The following is a 25,221-nucleotide window of genomic DNA, read 5'->3' on the forward strand; positions in this document are numbered from 1 at the left end:
TGAAATCAATTGAAACGCCATCCATGCATTCCGGCAGATCCACGATCACGTTTTGGTCGCACGTTTTTATTGCGGGAGAATATGGCTTTTGTAACATATACAAGCATCAAAACTCAAGAAGTGACCGAGGAAATCAAGTGGTTTTTAGAAGGTGTCATCATAACCATACGTGCCTGGTACGTATATACGACACTTCACTCAAGCGGTGCCATATCTGACGTTCACTCATACATAACCAGCAGAGTGCATTAGATGCCCCATTCATCAACGCCCCCGCCCCGCTCAGATGGATGCTCGGGGGCCCATCAAATTCACACATTTAGAAAATGAGCACTCGGTGCAGTCGAGGCTATATATCTTAGCAGCTCTGTAATAACGTCTCAAAGTAGAGCGCAGACTTCCGCCGATGCCGGCACATTCCATTTCCGTGTTTGTTTTGGCTGTGAGCAGGCAACGTCCTTATTCTTGCCCGATGACCAACACATGGGCAGGGACATTAGGCCGCTCACGAGTGGACAGTTGCGTCGGTATCAGTGTTATTCAAACGGTGAAAATGACTTGCCTTCTTCACATTTATCCAGATCCTCAATCAAATCTAATGATACTTTTTTTTTGGGGGGGGGGGGGGGGGCTTTTGTGTAATATTGTGTCATGTTTACTTTGGGCTGCTGTGAAAAAGTTCCAAAAAGTCATCAGCGGCTTTGGCACATTATCAAACTGTACGTTGACGACTCAGAGGGCCTTTTTTTTTTTTTTAGTAGTCCAAAGCGCAAATGAGGGCCACTCCCCGTTTGATCCAGTGTCCAGGGGTGAGATCTGTGGGCAGCTCGACTGCAATCACGTAGTTGGTAGAGTGGCCGGTAGTCGAAAGCGTCCCTGCAACGACACACGGGACACTTTAGTGGCGGCACGGATCGGCGTGCCGGCGCTTGTGATGCGGCCGGAAAACACGGAGCTGCACTTCCTAGGTCACGAAACGTGAGCCGCGCTCTGACGTCTGGTCTATTTTGGGCTGAGTAACGGAGCCGCAGCACAAGCGCGTACGAACCGAGCCGCATGCGCTCGCTGGTTTACGCCCGCTTGAGGGCGGCGGCGGCGCCGCGCGCGTGCTCAGATACTGACCGGCTCGCGTGAGGGTCTTGTAAATGGGGCAGACGTAGATGCCGGCGGTGGGAGCTTTGCGGTTGGGAGTGGGGATGAGCCAGATGGCGGCCATTTCTGTGTAGAGCTCCTTGGCTCTGGACTCCGTGAGCCGAGCGGCGTCGTTATCCCAGCGGGCGCCCTCGATGAATAAGCCGTTGATGTAGCAGCCCGCGTCTGGCTTCTCGTCGATATCGCACGCGGCTCTCAGCACAACCTGGGCCCGACAAACCCCGATCAGAAGGCTTGCAGAAAGAGCTGCGGGACAGGCGAAAAGAAACCGACCGAATGCAAGCGACTCGGCGGAAAGAAACCCGCGGCTACGGGTCTGACCTGGAAGTCAAATCCGATGGTGTCGATGGAGATGCCGAAGCGGCGGGCATAGTTCTGCAGGGTTCCGGTCAGAAAGGCTTGAGGGAAGTAGAAGCCGCTAATCCAGAACACGGGTGGAATGCCCTTTGCGATCCATCCTCGAAGAAAGCCGATCCTCTGCAGCAGGTCCGACACCCACGAGGCCAGGGGCTTCAGCGACGGGTAGGCCTGCGGTGAGACGCAAAACACCGTCCGTAGCGGTCTAGCGGCCGTAACTGGGCAGCCCAAATGGGCCTGGCTACCGGTCCGTGGACCGGTGGTTGGGGACTGATGCTCTGGACACCTGCTTGGAGTGATTCATGGATCGATCCGACTCTTGCCAGGTTCGGTTTTACTTCCAAACTGGTTGATGATGATTGTGAAAAGCTTTTGATGTGATCAATGTCTTCACATTGATGAATTTCAGGAATATTGAGCAATTTGCTAGTTGAGAAGTGCACATTAGTCTGGCGCGTGAGATAGCTGTCCGTTTCAAAAAGGCCGGTGACCTTCCTCTGACGCGTCAACTCGACTGCAGTGACATCGAGACGCAGAAATCAGTTTGTACGGTTGAATGTTTACAGTCGTGATACGTGTCGTATCCATGAAATAAGGACAAAGTTGGAAAGAGGTTGTTTGTCTTCAACATCCTACAGAGACGAACGACCAAGGCCAAATGAAGAAATAAGGAGGCAGAACTGAGAACCACCCACTGAATCATTTCCTGCATGAGCACTGCCGAGATGCCCGTCGAGCAACGGACACAACTAAAAGAAAAGAGCCTAGATCGAGTTTCCCGTTTAAGGACTAAGATGACTCTTGGATGACTCTTGGGCTTGGCCTTTTTTTTTTTTTTTTTGCGGAAGTAACTTTGGATTGTTACACTGTGGTAATAATCGGAGCAATCTCCAAAAGTGATTGTATTGTGTTGCACTCAGGCATTTTTTCCCCCCCCAGAACACTGAAATGTTTTGAAGTATATTTAAAAATAAATAAATAAATCCAATCAAGAGAGTATCAAACAAGTTACGCAATCTGTGCAATGTGACCTTTGGAGCCTCGTATCTTCGAGAGGATCAGACGGCTTGTAAATGAGGTTGGTGTGTGTGTGTGTGCGTGCGCCTCGCCTTGGCCTTCCACATATCAGGCACGCCGTTGTTAAACAGGCTGTTGGCCATCAGCTCCAGTTCCGAAGACATCACCACTAAACCTTTCAGGGCCTTCACAATATCGCAGAGACTCTGAGCGATGACCTCCAGCAAATTGTTGTATCTGAAAGGCAGATAAGATGCAAGGAATGTTGACTTTGGGTCTGTGACAAGAGTTGGCCCTGACCGCTGGAGTTATTGGGCTTTCGGTTATTATTGGATTGAAAAATAGTTCGGGGTGATGATTTTTGGAGCCAAGAGGACTCTCCTCGACGTCCGCCACATGTCAAAGGTGCTTGTACTTAATCATTGAGGCCACTTTCTATTCAACGTATGCTTTCCACGGGTGGGCTGGAGCATCATCATCATCATCATCATTAGGATAATGACACCAGTAAAGTTTTGGACTTGTACAACAGAAGGATATGTCGAAGCTACTGTATGTGTTTGTGTCATGAACAATCTGGGCCTGGTCCAGAGCGTTGAGCAGCAGTGCACATTCCAAACAAGTGGGTGGCCCCACTGCTCTGTTTTTCTTTTGTTTTCAGGTCCCGGAAGGTGTCAAGAGGTCCCAGCTCAGAGCCCAGATATCGCATGACGTGTATCATCAATGGTTCGTGTTGTGGTGGAGAATCTTCTGACCGTTGCGATTTTGCAAGTCCGATTTTTCAACACGCAAGTCGCCCACGTGAAACGCTAAGCAACCGAAGCAACGGACGGGCGGAAGCAACGGCGTCGCAAGATGACCGCCGCTACCTGATGACCTCCTGCATGAGCACCGTGTTCATGGACTCTTCATAGAGCACGGGGTACTTTTCCACCACCTCCTGAATGTCAAAAGGCTGCGGGACCTTGACCACGATGCCCGCCACTATCTCCTCCACGATCTGCGGGACGGAAGGAGCTCGGTCACCGTTGCGCGCGCTCGACCGCGAGGGAGGGAAAAGAATAAGAAGGGATACCTCCTCCAGGGTCTTGCCTCCGGCGGACGCCGTTCGAGGCTGGAGGCGCAGCACCGATCCCAGCAGAGCAAACGTCTCGTTCTGAGCAAAGCTGATGTTGGCGTTGTCGTGGAGACCAAAGATCTCCGGGGTATCGTTGATGGGCAGGCTGTGGACGTATGCCAGGTAACCCTGACGGGAGACGAACAAAGCGGATCAGGGTCCCGGGGGCATCCCGAGTCCGCCTCGGAATCGCTCCGCTCAAATCTCGCTTGCGCTACGACAGAAAAACGGCCCCTCCCACCTTGACGTCCACATTTGTCTCAATCTGCCGGTAAACCCCGGATTCGGAGTACGCGTGATCCTCTTCGAGAACGGCGGGACAGTAGAAATCTTCCAGCACGCTCAGGAGGCAGCGTCTGTCCCACTCGTCCGTCACACGGCCCCCGTAATTGATCTCCCCGGCGGTGTATTTCAGCACCTGCGCGCACGGAAAAGGCGGCAGTGAGGGAAAACGGCAAGGCTTGAGTTTGGAGCGGTGGAGAGGGTGAACGTTTTCTTCCTCGCTTTCTTCCTTTATCTTTGTTTTCGTCAGAAGCACGGACGGGAAGGAATCCCGTCCGGCGGCGCCGCAAACGCCGACTTGCGCCGACGCGTGTTTGAACGGCACGTTGTCCAATTGAAAGAAATTCCAAAGCCATCATCCGCTTTCAAGCAGCTGGACACAACTAACGGAAGAAAGAAAGAAAACAAGCGGGGGGAGGGGGGGGGGTGGGAGGCGGCGGCAGAAAAGCGGTGCTCTTCAACGGGCTCGGCGCAGTCACCTTGTAAGGAGTGTTCTCGTATTCGTCCAGGAACATTTTGAGTTGGCTGATGCAGATGTTGAGATCGCCGTCGGTGAACTCGTAGGGAATGTTGAAGCCCAGCGGGCCAAACTTCCTTCGCTCAAGAGCAATCCCGTGGAACAAACACAGGGACAGGAGCAGCGACTTCAAGTGCGATACCTGCGGCCAACAAAACGGAGGCCACGTCGGCGTTGTCATCCAAAAGGGGCGGCGGGGGGGGGACTGCGCGCACCTTGTTGGAGGAATTGATGAAGTCGTTGGTGAGCTTCAGGTACGTTTTCTGCAGGTTGGCCTTGATTCCTTTGGGCAGCTCGATGGTCATCTTTGTCCCATTCTGGAGAATGGACACCGGGAACCTGTTGCTGGGAAGACTCGTGAGCCACAGACGAAAATCCTTGTGGACCTGTGACGGAGCAAACGAGCGCAGTTGGTTGCGATGCCCCCCCCACCCCACCCCATCATCATTTTGTGCAGTTGCGGCCCGCGGACACCTTGAGGTCGATGTTCTCGATGAGGCTCTCCAGCGACGGCATCCAGCTGGGCGCCAGGTGACAATTCTGAAAGAAGACCCACTGGCCTCTTTCCATGGCGGCGCGCATCAGGGCTTCGGCCAAGGGGCCCTGAAACCCGCAGCGAGCGGCGGAGGAGGAAAAGCGCAGCTGAAGGCGGGGGGTGGGGGGCTTACACCGAAGCGTTTGCCGCGTTGGAGCGCGTGACCGACCTGGCCCTGGCCCAGGGAGATGGCGGTCATTTTCTTGGAGAAGTGCATGGCGTCGGCAAACTTGTAGAGGTCAGACGCCGGGTCGGTGCCCGGAGACAAAACAAAGATGAGGGGAGAGGACGGGGACGACTCCTTAAAGACCACGGCGAGGTCCGATGTCTCAAAAAAAAAAAAAGAAGAAGAAAAACATCTCATCAAATCAAAGGCACACCTTTGCCGACACGAGCAAAAACGAGTGCCGCCGGCGGGCAAAGCGCCAATACCTGAGGTTCTATGAAGCGCTGGCCCAGCTTGGCGGAGACAAAGTCCTGGATGCCTTGGACCAGACAGTCAGCCCTCAGGCAGCGCAGAACGAGCAGCTTTTGGAAGCGGTCCAGCGCGGTGTCCCACTCTCCGGGCAGAGGCTCTCTAAAACGGACACGCCGGTCGCTTACAACACATCCAACGGCTCCGGACAAGTGCGGACGAGCGACGCGCAGGCGTCGCGCTCTTTGCCTGTGAGGAACGTTGCTGTCAAAGATGTTCTTGAAGCCCGGCAGATGTCGGTCAAAAGTGGACGCCAGGTCCTTGTAAGTCTCCAGGACACTCAGGCCCAGGATGTCCTTCCAGGCGCGGTCCGACAGCCAGCTCGCGGCCGGGTTGGCCAGTTCCTGGTTGGGCATCCCTCCGGATAACAAGTTACGCCACTCGGCCTGACCACCAAAACAAAGTCCCTTGCCGTCACTCGCGTCGCGAACGCAGCATTTGCGTCGCTCCGGACAGCGAGACGGGTGGGCGGGCGACCCCCCCGTTGGCTCACCATGTCGATCTGGCCGTCGTTCATGAGGATGCGAGCGCAAAGCAGAAAGGCAAACATGAGCTTGTGCTTCTCAAACAGGCTGCGGCACACGTTGCAGTACAGACTGAAGGTGAAATATTTGTTGATGTTCTCGATCCGCTGCTCCACCGTGTCTGGAAGGAGACGCAGAGGGTCGGCCGGCGGGTGTCATAAACGTCGGGCCGACGGCTTCGGTCCGCGACGCCGCAGAGCTGAAGGAGATCGACGGCGCCCTCCGTCGTCTCGCTACCTGCCCTCTCGGCATTGGCGATGCCGACCATGAAGATGCCGAGGAACCACTCCAGGGAGTATTGGTACATGGGGTCCACGTTGGACAGGTCCGACACGCAGAAGAAGAGGATCTGCGTGCGCACGGCCACCGGCACGTAAGTCAGACGGGTGGCGTCGATGTCCTTCTCGGTCTCCTCTGCCACCAGCACTTTGGCCTGACGACACGAATAATTGAAGACATCAATAAATAAATGCGCACCAGGGAAAGCGGTCCCTTGAAGAAAAAAAAAACCTTTGGGAGTGCAGCGAGGAGAGGGCGCAGGTTTGGATTTTACAAGCGACGTGACGGAATAAGAGCGAGCGAGCCTTTCCCGTGTCTGACCTGGATCTCGCCAGCTTTGACTTTGGAAGCTTCCAACACCTGAATGAGCTCCTGATTGTCCACCGGGTTTCCTTCTGAGGAGCTGAGGCGGAACAGGATCTCATCCTCGATATCTTTCAGCTCCTGCTTCATTTTGGCGTTGCTGACGATCAGCTGGTTCTTCGCCGTTTCCAATTCCGGACGTTCCGCCGCCACCACCTGAGCCAGCAGCTGATCTTCCAAACCGCTGAGGCGAAAACACACAATCTCGTATCGTTCCGGATATCCCGGCGAGCAGTCTTACGCCGCGGATAATCCGAAGACCGTCCGTGTGTCTGTGAGCATGCAAGTGCGACATCGTACGTGGGATCTTCCTTATGGCTCGGGATCACGAATAAAGAATAACGAGAATAATGTTGCTTTTCAAAATCACTGCACTTGCTCCGCAGTGCGAAATCGCTATTTTGTTTTGCCGTGTGAATATTCTCAGCAGTGGCGGAGTTCGTCATCGGGTTCCCTTTTTAGGAGCAGCAAAAGCAGATCCGCGCCGTCAAGCAAAACAGAGGATGGCGGCGAATGAAAGTTACCTTGGCGACAGCGTGAAGTTGATGAGGGTGACCTTCGTGGAAACCTCTGGAGAGTAGTGCGGGTTGGGTAACTTGGTGGTGATGTAAAACTTGAAGCTCTCGTGGTACGGGATGGTGGAGTCGCCCAGCTTCAGCTTTAAGCTGCCTTGCTCCTTAAATGTCTGGGTGTGTCCGGCGGTAGAAATTCACAACGCGGGATTAGGACAAGGCCGCAGGTGGCGTGACGCGAGCGGCGCCGCCTGACCTCAACTCAACAACTTGAGTGTTTGAGGCTCCCTCGCCATCCGCGTCTTTTAAAAACACAATCTTACAGAGACGTCTTTTGCCGGGTAGCTATTTCCAAAGGGACACACCGGGAACCCGGGATCCGTCGTGAGCATTTTCAGACGGCTTCGGATCAAATGTTTTGTTGGGTTGCGGCGGATTTTCCATCGCGCCGCCAAAAGAGCACAACTGGACTTCGAGAGTTTGCTGCCGTTTTTGTGAGATCACAGCCGTACGGTCAAAACAACCTGAGAACCAAACGGCAATAATCCCCCCCCCCCCCCCCCCCCCCGACAAAGAGCCACGAGGGTTTGTTTCCTGGTGGCGCCGTGCGAGGATCGGGCCTCAGCTTTTGCACCCCGGAAGGAGGTGCGTTTTTTTTTCTATGCGAGTCGCAAGGCGGCGCTCGTGGATTCACCTGCTGCAGCAGTACGGGTTCAAGAGCGGGATCCAGGTCCTCCTCGATATTCTCAAGCAAGCAGGGTTTCCCGAAGCGGATGGCGTTTTCCAGACTGCGGAGGAAATCCCGGTCGCTGAGCTTGATAATCTCCAGTCCGCTGTCCCGCTCCTGGTCGACAGAGTCGTCGGGGCTTGTTACGCGAGCGACAGGGAAAGAGGTTGCACGCGGAGCCGACGGTGACCGTAAAAAGCGCGCGGTCGGCGTGACGTCCCGACGCGGCGTACCATGGTTTTGATCCACGTGTTGGCTTGACTTTGAGGATCAATGAAGAGAGCCCAGCGGAGAGAATACTGGGCAATGACGGCGTTCTCCACCGAAAGGTTGTCCTTGGGCAGACCCGAGAGCTGTTGGCATCGCAAGGACAGACGGCGCTGGGATGCCGGAGACGCTCGGACGCTCGGGGAAAGCCGCAAAGTCGGCGCTGACCTGCCAGGAGCGGATCTTGACGGCGTCTCCCAGAGTGGTGATGAGATTGGGCGCCTCGGTGTGCGGGACGTTCAACGCCTTGAAAGATCGCAGCCACTCCTCCGCCATGGCCGCCCGGTAGGACCCCTCGGCGCGCGGAAACAAATGATGCCGCACCCATTCCGGCCCGCCCGCCGGCGTCAACGCTAAGCGCATTCCGGCTCACTTACGGTGAAGGGTCCCAGGTACGAGACATAGCCCGCGGACATCAACACGTCGCCCGCCACGTTACTGACCATGTATTCCAGATGTTGCACCGTCTCTTTCCAGCGTGTTTTCTCATCCGCCAGTCCGGCGATAAGCTGGAGGACAGAGAGTATCGTCGGCGTAGGACGAGGGTATGTGCAAAATGAAGCCCCGCGCTCACCTTATCTGCTCGAACCAGGCGTATCTCACACAGTTGGTACTTGTTGTCCAGCTCGTTTTTCTTGGCCAGGCAGTCTTGGTACTTGGCCTGCAACGCCGCAATGCCGCTTTCCACGGCCGCTTGCATTTCTTTGGCGGCTTTCAAACTCCTCTGAGACTCGTCGTACTCCTCCTGGGCCGCCTTGAGAGCTTGCTGCTCAAAAAGAGCGAGTTTCAACGACGCGGCGCACGCCGCGCGCTCTCGCCCCGGACGCGACCGCTCCGAGCGGGTTTTACCCTTTTGGGCTCCACGCCCTTGGCCACGAAGTGATAAAGGTGCATGGCTCGAACCCACTGGCAAATTGAGGTACAGGCTTTGGAAACCTTTGCAATGGCGGCAGGCTGGAATTCTTCATTATCGATGTAGGGCTGCACCAAGGTGATCACTCTTTCTGGGATGTTGTCCTGCAGAAACGTCAAGTCGAGGAAACGGCGGAGCGGTTTTTGCAATGCGGCGGCAAGACGGAGTCCGCGCCAAACGGTTACGCAACGCCGTTGACGAGAGCGGACGCTACCTTGTCGTAGGCAAAAAGGCTATCCAGAAACTTGCCCGGGTCCTGGAGCAAGACTTTGCCCGGTTCCCAGTAGTCATCGACCTTGCTTCCGGGTTTCTCTCCGGGCACCTTCTTGGGTTTGGCATCCTTCATGATGCACACGGCCTCAATGACCAGCTTCACCCCCGCGGGAGGGCGCTGCATGGCGCGCACCTGCACCGGGCATTCCGCCGTTTGAAAACAACAAGGCAAAGGTGCGGCGGAACGGACGAACGAGGCCGAGCGGCGGGTCTCCGACCTCGGTGACGTCGTTCTTGTTGAGCGACTTGAGGCTGGTGGTGGCGGCGTCGAGGGCCGGCAGGGCCTCGTCCAGATCGCGCTGCGCGTCGCTGGCGATTTCCCCCGCCACCCGGGCTTTCTCCGAAGCTTTGGCTTCCTCCTCTTGCACCGACTTGCGCGTCTCCTCGGCAATCACCGAGTCTTTCTGCCATCGGAGAGAAAACAGCCGGCCGACTGAGTGGCTTTGGCCGCGCGCGACGCGCGGGGGCGTCTTCGCTTACTTTGATGGTTTCCATGGTGACCTCGGTCTCCCTCGCGGCCTCCTCCAAAAGAGGCCTCATCACCTCCTGCTCCTCTTGCATCTTGCTCACGTCCTCCGCCGTGCTCAGGAGCTACGGAGAGCGGAGAATATTTCCAATCGAAAAGAAGCCCGCGAGGTGTCCCTTGTGCGCGCCGGGGAGGGGGGGGGACCTTGCCTTGTCCAGACCGGTGCTCATGCGCTCACGAGCATGACACAGCTCTTGCTTCTTGCGTCCGATGAGATTTGAGAAGATATTGAGCAGTTCCAGGTAGCTCTTGGGCGTCACGTAGTTTTGTCGAGAAAGCTCGGCCAGGAACTGCTCACACTTCTGGGCCACGATCTGGTGGATCATCATGCACATCACCGTCTGGAAAAATACAAGCCCCAGTTGGTCGCCGGGCAAAGAAACCATCCTCAAACCATCTCGTTCCCGCCAGGGCGATAGAAGCCGACGGGCGTCCTCACCAGTCCGTTCATGACTTCGGGGCTGGCGTCGAGCTCGGGCAACTCGTTCAGAAATGAAGTGGCCACGGCTTGCAGAGCCTCATCTGGCCATGCGCTGAACCAGTCGATGGTGCAGCACGTTACCAGCGAGGGGAACTGCCTCAGCCTCGCACGAAACACTTCCCCGATGGGACTTGGAAGAACGACAGGAGCAGGAAGGACATCCGGTGAAACAGAAACCGAGGGGACAGTCTTCTGTTCGCTCGTTTTGAGGGAAGAGGAGGGGAAAAGACCCCCCCGCCCCCCAACCGACACACACCCACTTACCTCATGCAGAGTACAGTGTGGATGTTGGTGCGAACTCTCTTAAGGTAAGCAGCCATGAGGTTGGACTTGGTCGGCTGCTGGGCCAACTCTTGGACCACCGGCTTCATCGACGCCAGGATGCGCTCCTGCTCATCGGACGCATACAAGTTGGGAACGTCGCCAGAGTTCAGAATGCTGTTAATGTCTTCCAGGAACGACTCGCTTTTAATCTGGTGAGGAAATCATCCAAAGCGTTTGGACGGACTACGTCACAACTTCCATCGCGCAGGCGCGGAGTCGGGATGCGGCGGAAAAGAGACCTGAGTGTCCACAAAGAGGAAGGTGATCTGCTGGTTATGAATGCCGGCCTTCATCATGATGCTTTTGATGTCCTCCCGCCACTCCGGCTGACCGTAGTTCTTCGACAGCTCGATCTGGAAACACCTGTACTCGGATCTGAAACGGAAACGCCGTGCGTGCGCGTGAAGCGAGCGAGCCAGGCGGCGGGGACGCTACTCAAAAGGCGTCGGCCTTTCGACGCTTTCCGAGATTGCGCCGCCGAGACGGTTCCGGTGGCGAGTGGCGAGTGACGGTCAGGCCTCTCACATGTACGAGGCCAGCTTGGTGAGGGACTGTCGCCCGCTGCCGCCGACTCCGAGCAGCAGGGCGTTGCCCAGCGGCTGGCGCAGGACACGACCGATTCGGCAGACGTGCTCGATGGCGTCCATGAAGAGCACGAGTTTCATTTTGGCCGTGCAGTTCTGGTTGTAGTCTTCCATGTACTCCATCATAACGTCTTCCAGCTATCAAACGTGAGAGCGAAGCGGGAAACTCCCAAGACCGCCGGCGCGTTTTTTTTTTTTTTTTTGCGACGGCGGCCGCGGCTCGGCTTCGCTCACCTTTTCCTTGTCGTCGATGAAGGTGTAGACTTTGTGCAGCGCGCCGGGGACCATGAAGTCCCCGTATAAGATCGGGCGGCAGGGCACCACCGCGTTAAAGTCGCAGCCGAACTCCTGAATGAATTCCTTCAGGAGGGAGTTGAACCACTCCCTGTCTTCGTCGCACACCAAGCGGTCCTGGAAAACGCGGCAGTTTTCGTGGTACCACAGCTGAAGCAGCATCTCCTTGCTCTAGGATCGAGCAAAAAAAGCGTTTTGAAGCCAAACGACGTCTCCGTAAGGCGCTCGGGAAGGCGCGCGTCGGTTGCCGCGCGTGCGCACCGGGCGTACCTCGATCATGCTGGTCTCCGCCATGAGGATCCCCTGGAAAACCTTGGACAGGTCTCGGAGGTTGAACGTGTAGTGAGACTTTGTCGGAGTTGGGAGAAGCTGCGAGCAAATAGTCGTGTACACGCGGATGGTGACGTCGACGATGGCGTTGTTCAGCGGCACGATTTCTGGCACGGATCCTGATAGGAAGTGAAGAGCCAAAAAAAAAAGAAAAAAAAAGGGGGGGGCGGGCTGTTTTTCAAGGGTCTGCGCAATTCGAAGACGGACGGCGACAGGATTAGTCGAGGATTCATCACTTACGGCCTGGGTTCTTTTTACTCATGTTTCCATCTAAAGAGAAGATACGGCGCATTAGAAAATGCCCGGACTCGTTTACAAAGACAGAAGGAGACAAAAGGAAGTGCGGCAAAGTCTTAAGCCGCCGCCAGCTTTGGTCTTTTGACGGCAACAAAGCAACCAAATCAAGCAGTGGCCAAGACGTCCCCGCGTGTATGGTCAAGCATCGCCGGTGTACATTTGCGACGGCGCGGCGTCACAGACTCACTCATCCAGCTGCCTAGAATGGTGGAGAAAATCTTTTTCATGCTGGCATCTTCCAGTTCGGTAAAGGAAAGAAAACTGAAGTGGCGCGTGAAGCGTGGCGTGATGGGGTTCCGCCCACCGCCCGGAGGTCCCATGGCGCAGGCAAAATTGATGTCCACTATTTGCTTGAAAGCCCCTGCGGCAGGGGTTCGGGGGTTTGGGGGGGGGAGAAAAAAAAAGGGATGACGACAACCGCCACTCGACTCGGGCGCTCGGCGGCATCTGCTCACCGATCTGCTTGCGGTCGTACCAGCCCGCGTGGTCCATCCACTGGCGCAGCAGTTCAATGGGAGGCTGCGCGCCGTACGTCTCCAGCAGGGGCATGTTGAGGTCGTCGATGAAGAAGATGAAGTACTTGCCTTTGGGGGGAGCAAACACACCTTTGCGCCTAACACACAAGCGTCAGAAGGGGATTCGCCGGGGGGGGGCCGTCAGGCAAAACAGAACGCGCGAGCGGCTTCTCGGTGAAGAAGGCCTACCTTTTGTCCAGCTTGCTGTCGATGAAATCTTGAGTCTGGTTGGCCGAGGTGCGCGCCGAGAACATGAGGAAGTGCGTGACATATTGCGAATGCATGTTCTTGAGCAGCTTGTCGGACAAGGCCAGGGTCTTTCCTGTCCCGGTGGGCCCGATGCAAAGCAACTGGTGCCCACACGTGGAAAAACAAACAAAGTTGAGTCAAGTGCCAGCTCGCCGGCGTCCCTTGCGGAGCTTTGGCGGACACTCACGGGCTTCATATTGGACAAGAGCATATCCATGAGGAAAGTCATTCTGACTGTGTCAGCAGTGGGAACGATGATGTCCGAGTAACTCGTATCCGGGGTGATGACGACGTTCTTGGCGTCGTTCACCCAGTTGACCCACTGCACCTGTCGCGCACGGACGCCGAACGGTTGCCACGGTAAGAAAGGTCTCCTCCGTCCCCCCCGCCGCCTTTTGAATCGGGCACGAGCCGTTTACCTTTCGGTCCTTTTTCTCTTCCTCTTCCTCATTCCAGCGACTTATGCCCGCATCGTCGAGCCTGTAGTCGTAGACCAGGCCGTCTTCTGGGAAGCATAATTGAATCTGGAGGAGGGGGGCGGGGGGCGGAAAAAAAACCCATATTCTGGCTCATTTCGACACTGACTCGGCGGGGGAGGGGCAAAAAGGGAGTCGCGATGGAACCTTTTCGGCCGACATCTTGTTTTTGAGCCAGGCGCTAAAGCGCTGGTTGCTGGGTCCGTCTCCCGTGGCGCCGACACTCCATACCAGCGAGAAAAAGAACCACGGCTCAATCAGCTCCTTCACACGCTCCAGTTTGTTCTGAGGCGGCGGCTTGTCTTCCTACAAGGCAAGCGAGGATTCGCGCTCGGGCTCAGGTAGGATGCAGCGCTCAATAGTTCAAATGAATCGCGAAGAAAGTCAAGAAACGGCGACGTGCCCGGAACGTCGTCTCTTGAAAAAAAACGAATGGCATATTCACGGAAACTATCCCCCGGGGCGATATACCAACCTCGCTGAAGTTAAACGGCCTGAAGAAGCAGTCCATCAGTTTGAGGAGGCTACAGGTCAGATTGCTGTCCAGCGACGTGATGACCTCCTTGACCGAGTCGCGAACAAAATCGACAGAGTCCTACGAAGACACGGAGACCAAAGATGGCGGCAAACCTCGGAGCGGTTGGTTGCCGCCTTCCGTCTCGGCCTCACCTGGAGGAAGCGCTCAAACAAGGAAGTGAGCTCCTCCGTGAACGCTCTCATGACTTTGGGGACTCGCCTGAGCCAACACTCAGTGAAGGGGACCAGGCCCAAAATACTGGGCTCCAGGTAGATCATGCCGCAGCGGGACACCGTGGCCGGCGACGCCACCGCCAAGTCTTGCACCTCAAACATCATGGTCATGCACTGAAAAGAGTCCGAGCAGTCACTCGGGTCGTCTTGAGCGCATTCCTAACATTCCTCTCTTTGAAAATGCTGCTTGACCTCTTTGACCCAAAGCAAAACTCACGCCGATCCAAAGCACTACTTTTACTCAAGTGACCATGGCGACCTCACACCGGGTCGATGGTGGGGAAGTGTATATGTGTTTTGTTTTGGGGTTGTTGGGTTTTGTTTAGTTTTTTTTTTGGGGGGGGGGGCGCTCGCTTACATGCACTGGTAGGAGAGGTCACGGCAGACTCCTTTTGTAATTTGGAAGCAAACAAAAAAAAAAAGAAGCACCGTCAGATAAAAGTAATGAGGAGGAAAGGAAGGACGATCAGCTCGGTCGAAAAAGGAGAACGGGGGCGGCAAATTGCAATCGGGAAGCTAAAAAGAAAGCGTTGACCAAGAGAGCGGCGGGGAGGTGCCAAGGGAAGAGCCAAATTGCAGGCGAGAAAGGCGGCGCGGGCTAAAACCATCAGCGTCAAGTCAAAGAAGCGCTTCGCGATACCTCGGTGAGCTTGATGATTTCGCCGGAGCTCAGGCAAAGCTTTTTGTTGTCGTCCAACACGGTGTTCATGTTCTCGATCCAGACGGCGTCGACCGGACCGTCGAACATGTACCACTTTTTATCGTTGTCCATCGCCGACGTCCCCATCCGGATCAAAGAAGAGAGGATGCCGTCCGTCCTGCGAGGGTCGGCGCCGGGCGTCACGACTCGTCCGCCTTTTGGACATTTGCGGCCGGGCGGTGCGGGCGGCGCTCACCACTCGTGCGTCAGCAAGTCGTACTCCCCGTAAAGCTGACCCATGGTGATGGACTTGGGGTTGAGCACGTACGTCTGAACGGCCTCGTACAGATCCCCGCTGACGGAGGGCTGGCCCTTGAGCGCCGTTATCGCTGCCCCCAGAACTTCGTAACACTAAAAGGGCCAGACGGAGCGAACGGAGGTGAGTCTCCGGCGCGCGCGCGCGCGCGCGCGCGCCGGAGACTCACCTTGGTTTTACCCGATCCCGAGGGTCCCACTAACATCAGGCCGTGTCGGACCACGGTGGTCTCGTACAGTTGAATGCACTTCCCGATGTATTCTGCAACGGCAGACGGCAACCGTCGAGACGCCGCGGGTCAGACGACGGCGACGAAAGCGCCCCCGGGGTCGGCTCACCGTCCACGTCCTTGAGGTTCATCTTGGTACATATGTGGCGCATGGATTCCTCCAGCGTGCCGTAGTCGATGGGCTCCTGCTTCGTCTTCGGGAAAAGGTCGGACACGATGCCGTTGAAGAGCTTCAGGTCGTCTCGTAAAAACTTGGGCACGTTGACGTCTCGGATGGCCCGTAAGCAGATCAGCTCCTGCGAGGCGGCGGCATCGCTTAGCGAGCGCTTGGGAACCCGGCGGCGACCAAAAACAAAAGCGGCTAACCTCGTTCATGTTGGGGTTTTCTCGCTTCAGATTTCCGGCAGCCGAGATCACGGACTTCACGGATCTCATTCCGAAATCGTAGTGATCCTGAACGCAGAGCGCAGCGACTCGTTGCACTTTTCAAAAGGCGGCAGAGCTTGTTGAAAGAATTTAGGCGCCCCCACGACGAAGACCGCCTCACCTGAGAGCTGAGTTGTTCCGAGGAGAGTGTGAACGTGCTGGTGATTTTCTGCGAGAGGACTTTGGCGTCGCTGAAGCCAAACGAGTAGAGCGAGATCTCGGCTATCATGGCGAAGTTGGGGACCATCATGGCCACCGGCCGAAACAGAGCCTTCAGGTTGTCGGGCAACTCCGTGCGGCCGGCGTAGCCGGGATTCATGGTGATGAACACGGCGCAGGAGGGGACCAGCGGGATCTCGGAGCCCTCGAAAACAAACCGTTCCGCCTGCGAAACGCAAAACGGCCACATCGTCCGGGGATGACGCGCGATGTGGAAAATGCCGGCAGAGTCAGAGTACTTGAGAAACGGACGCCGGGACATGATCGACTCGAGTGACGTTGGAAGGAAAAGCGCTCACCCTTTGCTGTTGCGCCTTTTGGATGGTGGTGATCTGCTGAGCCACCACGGACAACACCTCCACGTCGATCCGATTAAACTCGTCAAAGCAAGCCCAGGCGCCGGAGCTGCAACGTCGAGTCCAGTCAAGTCGGCTTTCTTGTCAAATGTGCGCAATGCGCAACACGCAGCGCCGATGACGTTTCTTTCCCCCTCAACGGCTTTCGACCGCCAGGCGGCTCGAGAAGAGTTCGGGAAAACATTCAAAGCGAGGCTTTCCCCCTTCGGTCTGGGCCAGGCGACGAGCAAGCAACTGCCGCCGTTCCAGGTATCGCCGGGGGGGGGGGGGGCTTTTACCGAATTATTGGATCGTGGCAGACAACTCCCGAGCTCCGATGTCAGATGTCTTTCGTTCAGAATCATCGCCTTGCGTTCTCGAAACCGGTTCCGCCGGGCGGCACGGCCGGAAGCGGAGAGGCGCGCAAGAGCGGGGATGAGGACGAACCTCGGCGCAAAGACGTGCCACGCGCCACGCCGGATGTGCGTCGGTCACCAAAACACAGCCCGCGGTTTCCCGTTGGGAGTCAGAGGGGGAGGTGTCCAAACTTACCTGGCCAAGCCTTTGAGGAACTTGCCCATTGCCATAAAATCCAGCTGGTCGGAGCAGTTGAAAACCACCGTCTGGATGGCGAGAGCCTTGCCCAGATCTTTGGTGGTTTCCGTTTTTCCCGTGCCCGCCGGACCGGCGGGAGCTCCTCCAAACTTGAGGTGAAGAGCGCCCGTCAGGGTCAGGTAGCATCTGAGGGAGGCGGAAAAAACGCAATCCGAGAGGTTGAAATGGCATTTGTCCCGATCGGCCGGGCGTGGCCTTCGTGAGCCGTGCGCTCGGCGGGTCGGGGTCCTCGGTAGAAAAAACCTACTTGTCTGTGAGCGGCGTGATGACCAGTCGTCCGGAGTTTCCCAGGTACTCGTATCCATACAAAAACTCGGCATTCACCGCTCGGATGTACAGGTCCTCTCTGGCCCAGTAGTATCTACAACGTTTGCGCGGGTGAATATCACGACAAAGTCGGCGGACTCGCGCGGAAGGACCGAGAACGGGGGCCCAAGAACCTGAGCTGACTGATCCACTCAAAGTCATTGACGCTGGACACCGCCAGCTCCACCAGTTTGGCCGCCACGTCTTTGGCGTGCACCTCGATGACGATGAGGGCGGAGAGCACGGCTCGTTGCATTTTCGATACGCCCCCCCTCACCAGGTGCACCAGGTTACCCAGCTGTGCCAAAAAAAAGAAAAGAAATGGAAGCGCGCGGTCCGCATTCACGGTCCGGCGCTTGTACGGGTTGTTTTTAGTTTTTTTTCTCGCGCACCTGTTTCTGCAGCTGAGGGAAAAGACGCTCGGCCAAGTCCCCCCGCTCCAAAGCCTCCGACACTTCTGCGGTCCAGTAGACCTGACAGCCAGCGATCACCACTTGCCCGGGCCATGATAGAACCCAGTCTTCGCGGGGTTTCTGAAACGCACCGAAACAATTTGGCGCCAATCCCCGCGCGCTCGAGCGAGACGACTCGATTCGCGAGCTTTGAAGTGAAAGCGGCTCACCTCGGGATAAACGCGGAGCGATCGGTCGATGTAGTCCCTGACCGTGGCCGTCATGGATTTCTCCACCTCTCTCAGCCAGTCCTCCACATTGCCGGTGGGCATGACGGTCACGGCCAGCCGGACCTCCTCGCCTTCTCCGGAATACATGTGTGTGATCAGCAGGTCCGGCTGGAATTTCAGCTGAGGAGCGAGAGGAAAGGAGTCGGCGGGCGTCCCGTCGGATTTGAAAGAGCGCTCGGAGGACACCCACCCGCGCGATGTTCTCAAAGCATTTGCGCAGGTGAGGCTGGACGGCGGTGGCGTCTTTGGTCTGGGACAGAATTTCCAGAAGCTCGTCGTCCGACAGAAAGTAGAACCTGCAAAAAAAAAAACTACGATTGAGCCAACGTCATCCGGAGGCGTCTTCACGTGCGGGGAAACGGGCTTACCTGGGGAAGGCGTTTCGTTTGATCTCCAAGTATTCGCTCAGGCCCTTTTGCACCTGTTCTAAAAGGACGTTGCACTTTTTCAGTTTGTCGAGCAGGTGAGGCCCCGGGCAGAATTCGATGATCTGGACACCGGCGAGAAGAGACCAGGAACTATTTTCGGGCTCCCTGGGATCGTTTGCGGCGGTGGGACTGACCTTTGGGTTATCGGAGGCACCTTTCATGATTCTCTTCCAAATTTCCTCCATTTGTTGGTATCGCATCCCCTCCACGGGCAGCTGTTCGTTGATATCGTCGGAGCTGAAGATGGGCTCCAGGTAGAGCCAAGACCCCTGACATAAGAGCCACTCCTCCAGCACGTCCTGCGAGCGGCCGCCGGAGGGGGGGGGGGCACAAGATGAGCCCGTGAGCCGCCGAAGCGCCCGCCTCCCCTTTGGCGCTTACTTGGGTGGTTCTGAGTTTGCTCTCCCACTTGTTGATTTCGGCTTCAAAGGCCTTCTTGTAGGGGGAGAAGGACATGCTTTGCGTCATGACGATGTGGTCGTCCAGCAGCTGCAAGGCTTCGTCGGGACTCTTCAGGATGCAGGTGCCCGTTTCCTTGTACGGCATCAGGTCGAAGAGAATGGCCGACCACTCCGCTTTCATTTTGTGCAGGGCCTGGACGAGGGCGACAGACGGGCGGCGCGTCGGGGTCGGGGGCCGGGTCTCGACGGGTCCCCGCGTGCGCGCGTCCCCTCCCAAACGCCACGAGCCCCCGCTCGCTTACCTGCTCGATGGTGTACTCTTTGCCGGCGGTCTCGGCCACCTGCGCGATGGCGTCCATGTGGTTCTGCAGCCCCAGTTCCAAACAGCGGGACAAGGTCAGTTTGGCTTTGGGCACCACTTTGATCTGAATGGTCTGCGAAAGGGCCTCCCAGTGGTGCATTCGCATCCCCGGGTTCCTCAGACCCTGAACCAGGGGAACGTAAGGACGGAACTCCTCGATCCTGGCGCGGATTAAAGACGCCACCATTTTGCAGTCTAGGGCAACGGGGGGGGGGGGGGGGGGGATAAAGAGTAGACAGCTTAGGAACGAGCAAGCAATCGGCGTCGGCGACGTCGTCGTCATCCAATCGAGTCGCGACAACCAACCGTTACTCGCCGGGTCGACTCACCGGGGTTGTCCTTGAACTGTTTGATACATTTATTCATGGTGTCCAGGGCGCCCGTCACATTGCGCTCAAGCAGCTCGGGGTCAATGGAGGTCAGCGGATCGTTGAGCCAGCTCTCGTGCCGGTGGGTCCAATCGTAGGTGGTGGTCCACAGGTCAAAGAAGGGCTGGAACTGCTTGGCCATTTTGTGCAGACGGTCGTACTGATGCCAGAAGTCAGACAAGACGTCGTCACGCCACGACCTACCCGGTTTGGGCGCAACGCGCGTTCCCGGACTCACGTTTGTGACGGGAGTACCGAACAAGCGCTCTCTGGTGTTGTAGGTTTGCGCCAAACCCTGGCACTCTTTCAGCTCCTTACTCGCCCGCCTCACCTCGTTGGCGATCTCGGTGGCGTGATCGACGTCCGCGTAACCGGTGAACTTCCCGACCAGCATCTGGGAAAACACGGGCGGCGGCTTGAACTTCCTCGGAGCGATTAGTCTCAGAAGTCGGCCGGCGGAAGAAACGGCGCGGCCGAGCGGACCTCGGCGGCTTCGATGCGCTGCTCAAAGATGTCCTGGTCGGCGATCTGGATCTTCTGGAAGCGCTCCTCTTCCTCCACAAGATGGGCGGTCACCTCTTCGATCTGCCTGACGATCTTTTGGGGCCACTCGATAGCGCGCCACCTGGGAAAATACATTCCCGCACTCATCATCGGACCCGTTTCATTCATTCCAAACGGGTCTTTGCTCATCGATTTTTTGCCAGTCGCGTACGGCGACGGGGTGGAACAAAGAAATGCTCCTCCACCGGCAGAAAAAACAAGAATGTCATCAAATGCAGAACCTCTGACTAGGGTACACGCGTGCAAAACACTCAGCGCTCGTGCTGACAAGGAGTTAGCAAACATTTGGGATTTTTGTATTGACTGATGATATATATATACTATTTTTTTTCAGGCCTCATCGGATATCATTAAATTGTGCACGGTTCGCCCTACGTGGCGGCCAAGACGCATGATTAAAAACAGGAAAAAAAAGCATACTTACTTTTTCACAAAATCCTCATTTGATAAGGAGTAGTAAAATTCTTCAAAGAGTTCATACTCGGACAGAATTTTGGCAACGCGTTCCTGAGGGAGGCGGCAAAAGAAAGATTCTGATCAAGTGCACTTGAAGGGAGACGGAGGGCCGAGCGATGGGCTTCGGGGGGGGGCACCTTGCAACTCTTGAGCTGGTCCGGGATTTGTTTCATCCAGTCCCTCTTCTCGGTCAGGTTCTCGATGGAGTTGGGATGGTCGCTGAGCGCGTGACCGATGGTGTTGAACTCGTTGCATTCCTGGACGGGCGCACGTTTTCGAGAAGGCCGCTGCAGTTCCGTCCGTCAAAGACGAATCGGGACGATCGGAGGCGGCCGGCCGACTTACATCTTCCATCCGCCTTCTGAGCTTGTCGGCGTGGTGCTCCAAAGTCGCGATGGCCAAATCCTTTTTCTTGTTGATGAGAGTCTGCCGTACCGCCTCAACGTGTACGATAAACGCGCCGATGACGATGGAGGACGGCAGCGAGCTTTGGAGCGCCTCCTTATCTTTGAGATGCTGTTCCACTTCCATCTTCACGACCTTGGACGTCTTCTCGTCGTCGCTGCCGGACCTGCGAAGACAGCGAAGGTCTCGGACCAAGGACCGGTGCCGCCGTTCGAGTGTCGGGCGGGAAAAGGCAAATTACATGAAGTGGTCCTCGATATTTAAGCTGTACAGCTCGATGTACTTGGCGTATTCTGCGGCGTAAGCCTTGAGGGGAATGACCGCTTTCTTGAGAGCCGTGCAGATCTTCTCTCTCAAGCGGGAGACTTTGGCTTCGCAAAGTTGGACCGACTCCAGCACGGGGTCGTCGCCGAATAGCAGCCTCTTCATTAAAAACTGCGGGACGCGCGGGAGAGACTCGCGTCAAGACGGACAACTCGCTCAAGAAGGAGAAGAAGATTTGACATCCCGCTTGACCGGCACTTGCAGGATATTGGGCTTGACCTTATCGAGCATCGGTATGTTGTGCGTGACCAGAATGCCCTCGTTGAAGAGGTTGAAAATGGAGGCCTCAAAATTCTCCAGAGGTGTACTGTAATGGATGCCCGTCTCATTCAGGATTAAATCCACCAGGAACAGAGGCTTGTTCTTTGGCCTGCGCGACAAACAAAGACACATCCAATGGCGAACCAAAGAGGAACCCCGGAACCCTCTCTCGCGCGTATCTCGAACGCCGCAAAGGCCCGTCCGCGCCATCCGCTGTTCCGTCAACGTACCGTGCGTGTTTTGGGAATGCGGGAGGAAACCCGAGTACCCGGGAAAAAAAGGCCAGGAACGGAAGCCACCACCTCTGCCCCCCCCCCCACCCCCCGAGGCGGGGAACTCGAACAGAGGCGTCTCCTGAAGGGCACATGTTTTGCGCGCACGCCCGGAATTTGGCCCCATTTAACTCATTTAGTACCAGCCAATTCTAGATCAAGTCTGAAAAGACGTTTAAAAACGTCGTTGGGAGTGAATGAATTAAAATGGCCGTGCATCTGTTTAGGAGCTGCGTCATCCTTTTCCGGGAGCACCGTCGCCCGTCCCTCCACGACACCGTTTGAAAAGTCTTCCGTGACATGATGAGTCGGCGGTAGAAAAGGAACAAGCTCCACCCCTTTTTCAGGGAGGTTGTTTTTCTTTTTCAGTGGTTGCGCGATGGCGAGAGCGGTCGTTTTTTCCGAATGCCACGCGACGAGCGCGAGGAGAAGGCGCGCCCTTCCCTTACTTGTAGGGGCTGCCGATGTAGTCGTCCCCCCACACCAGGTCATCGGGACACGTTAGCGCGCTGCAGCACGCGTCCAGAATCAGCTTGCTCAGGCCGAGCAGCGAGTCCTCCACGAGGTTGCGCAGAGTGTCCTGCAGGTTGTAGTGCACCACGGCCAGCAGTTTGTTCAGCTTGGAAACCTTGTGCATCCCCCAGTGAGTCTCGTTCATGTTGTACGCGCCTTTGCCGACCGTTTCCAGGTTGTGACGGAGACTGTAAGTGACGGTGAGCATCCAGGCCTCCCGCAGAAACAAGCTGATCTGAAACGACGGCGGCGGCGACACGCTGGAGAAGAGCTCGGCTCTCGCGCTCGCTCGCCGGCTTACTGTCTTACCTGAGTTTGCATTTGAGTCTGGTTGGCCTCAAACTCGTCCAGTCGCAGAGGTTTGGTTAAGGAGACGTTGAAGAGTCTCATATTGGCCAGCTTGTTGCACTCGGAGCGGATTTCCGACAAGGTGCAGATGACTTTCGGTTCCGTCAGCATGGACTTGGTGAAGAACGCCGCCTGGTTCTTCTTGTAGTCGAAGGCGGGCACCGTCACGCAGCCTGCGCGGGGGCGGGGGGGGGGGGGGGGGACACAGTCGTTGGCCGCGGCGCCCCTCTAAGCGACGGGCGAGGAACTGCGCCTCTTCTACCTCTGATTGGCACGCGCCGGCGTTCCTCGTGCGGCAGCGCGATGTGCGCAAACTCCTGCGGGTGGCTCACCACGCTCTTATCCAAGATGAAGCGATTCATCGTGCGGTCGTATTCCAGCTTCACCTCCTTGGCCAGCCCCTCCACGCACCTTTTCACGCTACGGGACGAGAACGGAGCCCGTCGGGGAAAAAAAAAAAAGATGTGAAAGGTCGCGCAGTGAAAGGCCGAGGGATGACTTACATGTCCAGTTTGAGGCCGGAGCCGGCCAGCGCTCGTCTTTGGATACGGCGCAGGCAGTGCGGATCGATGGACGGCGTCTCGTCCCAGATGGGCATGCAGTCCACCGTCAGGTTGTAGAGGATGAGGGCCTCGGAGTTGGCTCGCAGCCGCATGGCAAACTGGATGCGCCGCACGAAGACGCGGGGGTCCTCGGCACTGAACAGCAGCCTGATGCGGGGAATCCAGTGCCTGTTGCCCGTTTGGAGGCACTTGACATCTGAACGGCGGCGAGAGGGAAACACGCGAGCGGCTCTTTAGGGGCAAAGGTCGAGGCCGGGGCCGGGCGCGGCGCTCTCGCCGACGTTACCGGGGCGATTCCTTTCTCCTTCTTTCAGCTTGCTGTTTGGGAAAACCTTTTCCACCAAGTACTGACATTTCTCCCTGCTGTAGTCGAGCACTCCCACTAAATGCCAGCTGTACTCCGCCGATGGGGGAGCTTGGCCGTTTTCTGACGACGGACGGGCTGTTGAGACACTTTGCCTCCGCGTGCAATTTTTTTTTTTTCATTTCGCAGGCACCTTACCCGACGCTACCGCGTCATCCGTCGGCAGCAATGCTTTTGCCGGGATTGGTTTTCTGCAAGGCGATCCTTCGCTTTTCCCCAGGACCAGCCAGTCTTCCGCAGTCCGGCAGTCAAACTCCACATTGTCAAATATCTACGAGGAAAACGTCGCAAGGGACGGCAGCGAAAAATCCGGCAAGAAGAAGAAGAAGGCGCCGGGAGCCCCGCCGTGTCGCGCGGTGGCGGTGGCGGGGCGGGGCGGGCGGGCTCACCTCGAGGGGAAGGTAGGGCGACACGACAAGACGCTCGTCGTGACCGTCCAAGGGGCGTGGCATCAGGAGATTCGAGTCGATCTTTTTGTCCGCCAGCAGCTTCTCAAAATCAATCTTCAGGTATTCTCTTCGACACCTTGGGAGAAGACGCGAGATTTTCGCAAAAGGATCGCAAAGCCATCCCCGCCGACTGCACCGATATTTCTCACGGTGGGAGAGGAGGAGGAGTTACGTATTCTCGGTCCCTACCTCTCCTTAGTTAAATCGCGAGGGCTCTTTCCAGGAACGGTTTTGTAGGGCATCTGGACCTTGGGGGTGTCTGCGCCGCAGTTGAAGTAAGACGTGAGGAGTTGCTTGGAAAAGGGACCATAATACTCCTTGTCGTCAAACTTGTATTTGGCAAACGGAGACTTGGAGTCTGGGGAGACCAAAGACAGAGAAGCGCGGCGCATGATCGCAAGCCCTGCCGTGTCGGCCTTTCATTGCGGCAGGTGTCGATGGCCAGAACCGTGAGCCGAGACCAAATTCCAATGCCCGGCGTGCCACCCGACGATGGTCGGGCGTGACCCCCGGCCTTGGTTTTGAATCGCAGGGCCCCGGACCTCCTTACCTGATGAATCGTCATCATCGCTGAAGTCAAGGGTGGATACCCCCTCCCGCCTGTCCGCTTCCTCCGCGCAAGTCTGATCAGTCAACAGAGTTTGGCGATGAACACGCACAGCGCCCGAACATCCAAAGAATGCGACTGAGATTTTGCGTGTGGCTTTACCTTAAATCTGAGGGCGGTGAACACATCCGAGTAGAGGCCCTTCTGTTTCGTGGCGGGTCCTTTTCGGACCGGGGGGAGCGTGTGTCTGTGACCTTGAGCGGACGGCCTGTCCTTCGGAGTCGTCGGGGACGAATGGGGCCCGAACGTCCCGAAGCCGGGCAAATGTTTACCCTCCATCTCAAGCTTGACAAACTAGAAGCACACGGCCAACAGGAAGGCATCAGGTTCTGCACTCCGAGTGGCAAAGGCCATCCGGAGCCCGGTGGCGAGCTGTGCTCTTCGGTTTCTACTTTCGAGCACAGTAAACCAAGGCCGGCGCATGGCCGCGATGCGCATTGGGCGGTTCAGAGGTCAAATGAAGTTCACCGGTACAGGTTGGAGAAAAATGTCACTCAAAATCCCAAAGTCGCCCACTTTTTGTGAGTAGCGTCTGTGAGGGGGGTTGTTTCCGGGTGTGCGGTCGGACACAACGTTGAGAGTTCGGACGCTACCTTCTTCATTGAGCTACAGAAGAGATATACAGTAGCCGAG

General features: G+C 56.6%; 1 protein-coding gene across 1 annotated transcript; it reads right to left on the reverse strand.

Moving 5' to 3' along the window:
* Positions 1-28: 28 nt before the first annotated feature.
* Positions 29-24,867, reverse strand: dnah1 (dynein, axonemal, heavy chain 1). The gene is given in 77 exon segments (XM_086116782.1): positions 29-876; positions 1,123-1,357; positions 1,474-1,680; positions 2,619-2,763; positions 3,396-3,526; positions 3,602-3,772; positions 3,885-4,061; positions 4,405-4,584; positions 4,658-4,828; positions 4,917-5,045; positions 5,147-5,305; positions 5,410-5,554; positions 5,642-5,838; positions 5,946-6,097; positions 6,214-6,409; positions 6,577-6,802; positions 7,143-7,303; positions 7,825-7,974; positions 8,091-8,210; positions 8,293-8,418; positions 8,502-8,633; positions 8,699-8,890; positions 8,974-9,141; positions 9,252-9,443; positions 9,529-9,714; positions 9,791-9,901; positions 9,986-10,177; positions 10,276-10,447; positions 10,582-10,790; positions 10,881-11,016; positions 11,167-11,363; positions 11,460-11,690; positions 11,790-11,968; positions 12,090-12,119; positions 12,334-12,507; positions 12,602-12,759; positions 12,851-13,011; positions 13,098-13,238; positions 13,330-13,434; positions 13,534-13,692; positions 13,862-13,981; positions 14,056-14,250; positions 14,777-14,954; positions 15,033-15,187; positions 15,262-15,353; positions 15,431-15,617; positions 15,688-15,774; positions 15,869-16,132; positions 16,266-16,371; positions 16,854-17,042; positions 17,164-17,277; positions 17,357-17,520; positions 17,615-17,790; positions 17,793-18,024; positions 18,095-18,200; positions 18,273-18,394; positions 18,467-18,631; positions 18,714-18,926; positions 19,036-19,289; positions 19,424-19,622; positions 19,701-19,856; positions 19,946-20,087; positions 20,451-20,533; positions 20,620-20,739; positions 20,828-21,053; positions 21,129-21,322; positions 21,431-21,581; positions 22,194-22,492; positions 22,567-22,778; positions 22,868-23,025; positions 23,109-23,364; positions 23,455-23,595; positions 23,671-23,803; positions 23,922-24,057; positions 24,171-24,339; positions 24,532-24,604; positions 24,691-24,867. Coding segments are annotated over 77 exon segments (12,669 nt in total). The 3' UTR covers positions 29-754.
* Between the last annotated feature and the right edge of the window lie 354 nt (positions 24,868-25,221).

The sequence above is a fragment of the Hippocampus guttulatus genome, chromosome 8 (assembly GCF_054856545.1).
Source record: "Hippocampus guttulatus isolate MCC_2025c chromosome 8, RoL_Hgut_1.0, whole genome shotgun sequence".
In the NCBI taxonomy this organism is placed as follows: domain Eukaryota; kingdom Metazoa; phylum Chordata; class Actinopteri; order Syngnathiformes; family Syngnathidae; genus Hippocampus; species Hippocampus guttulatus.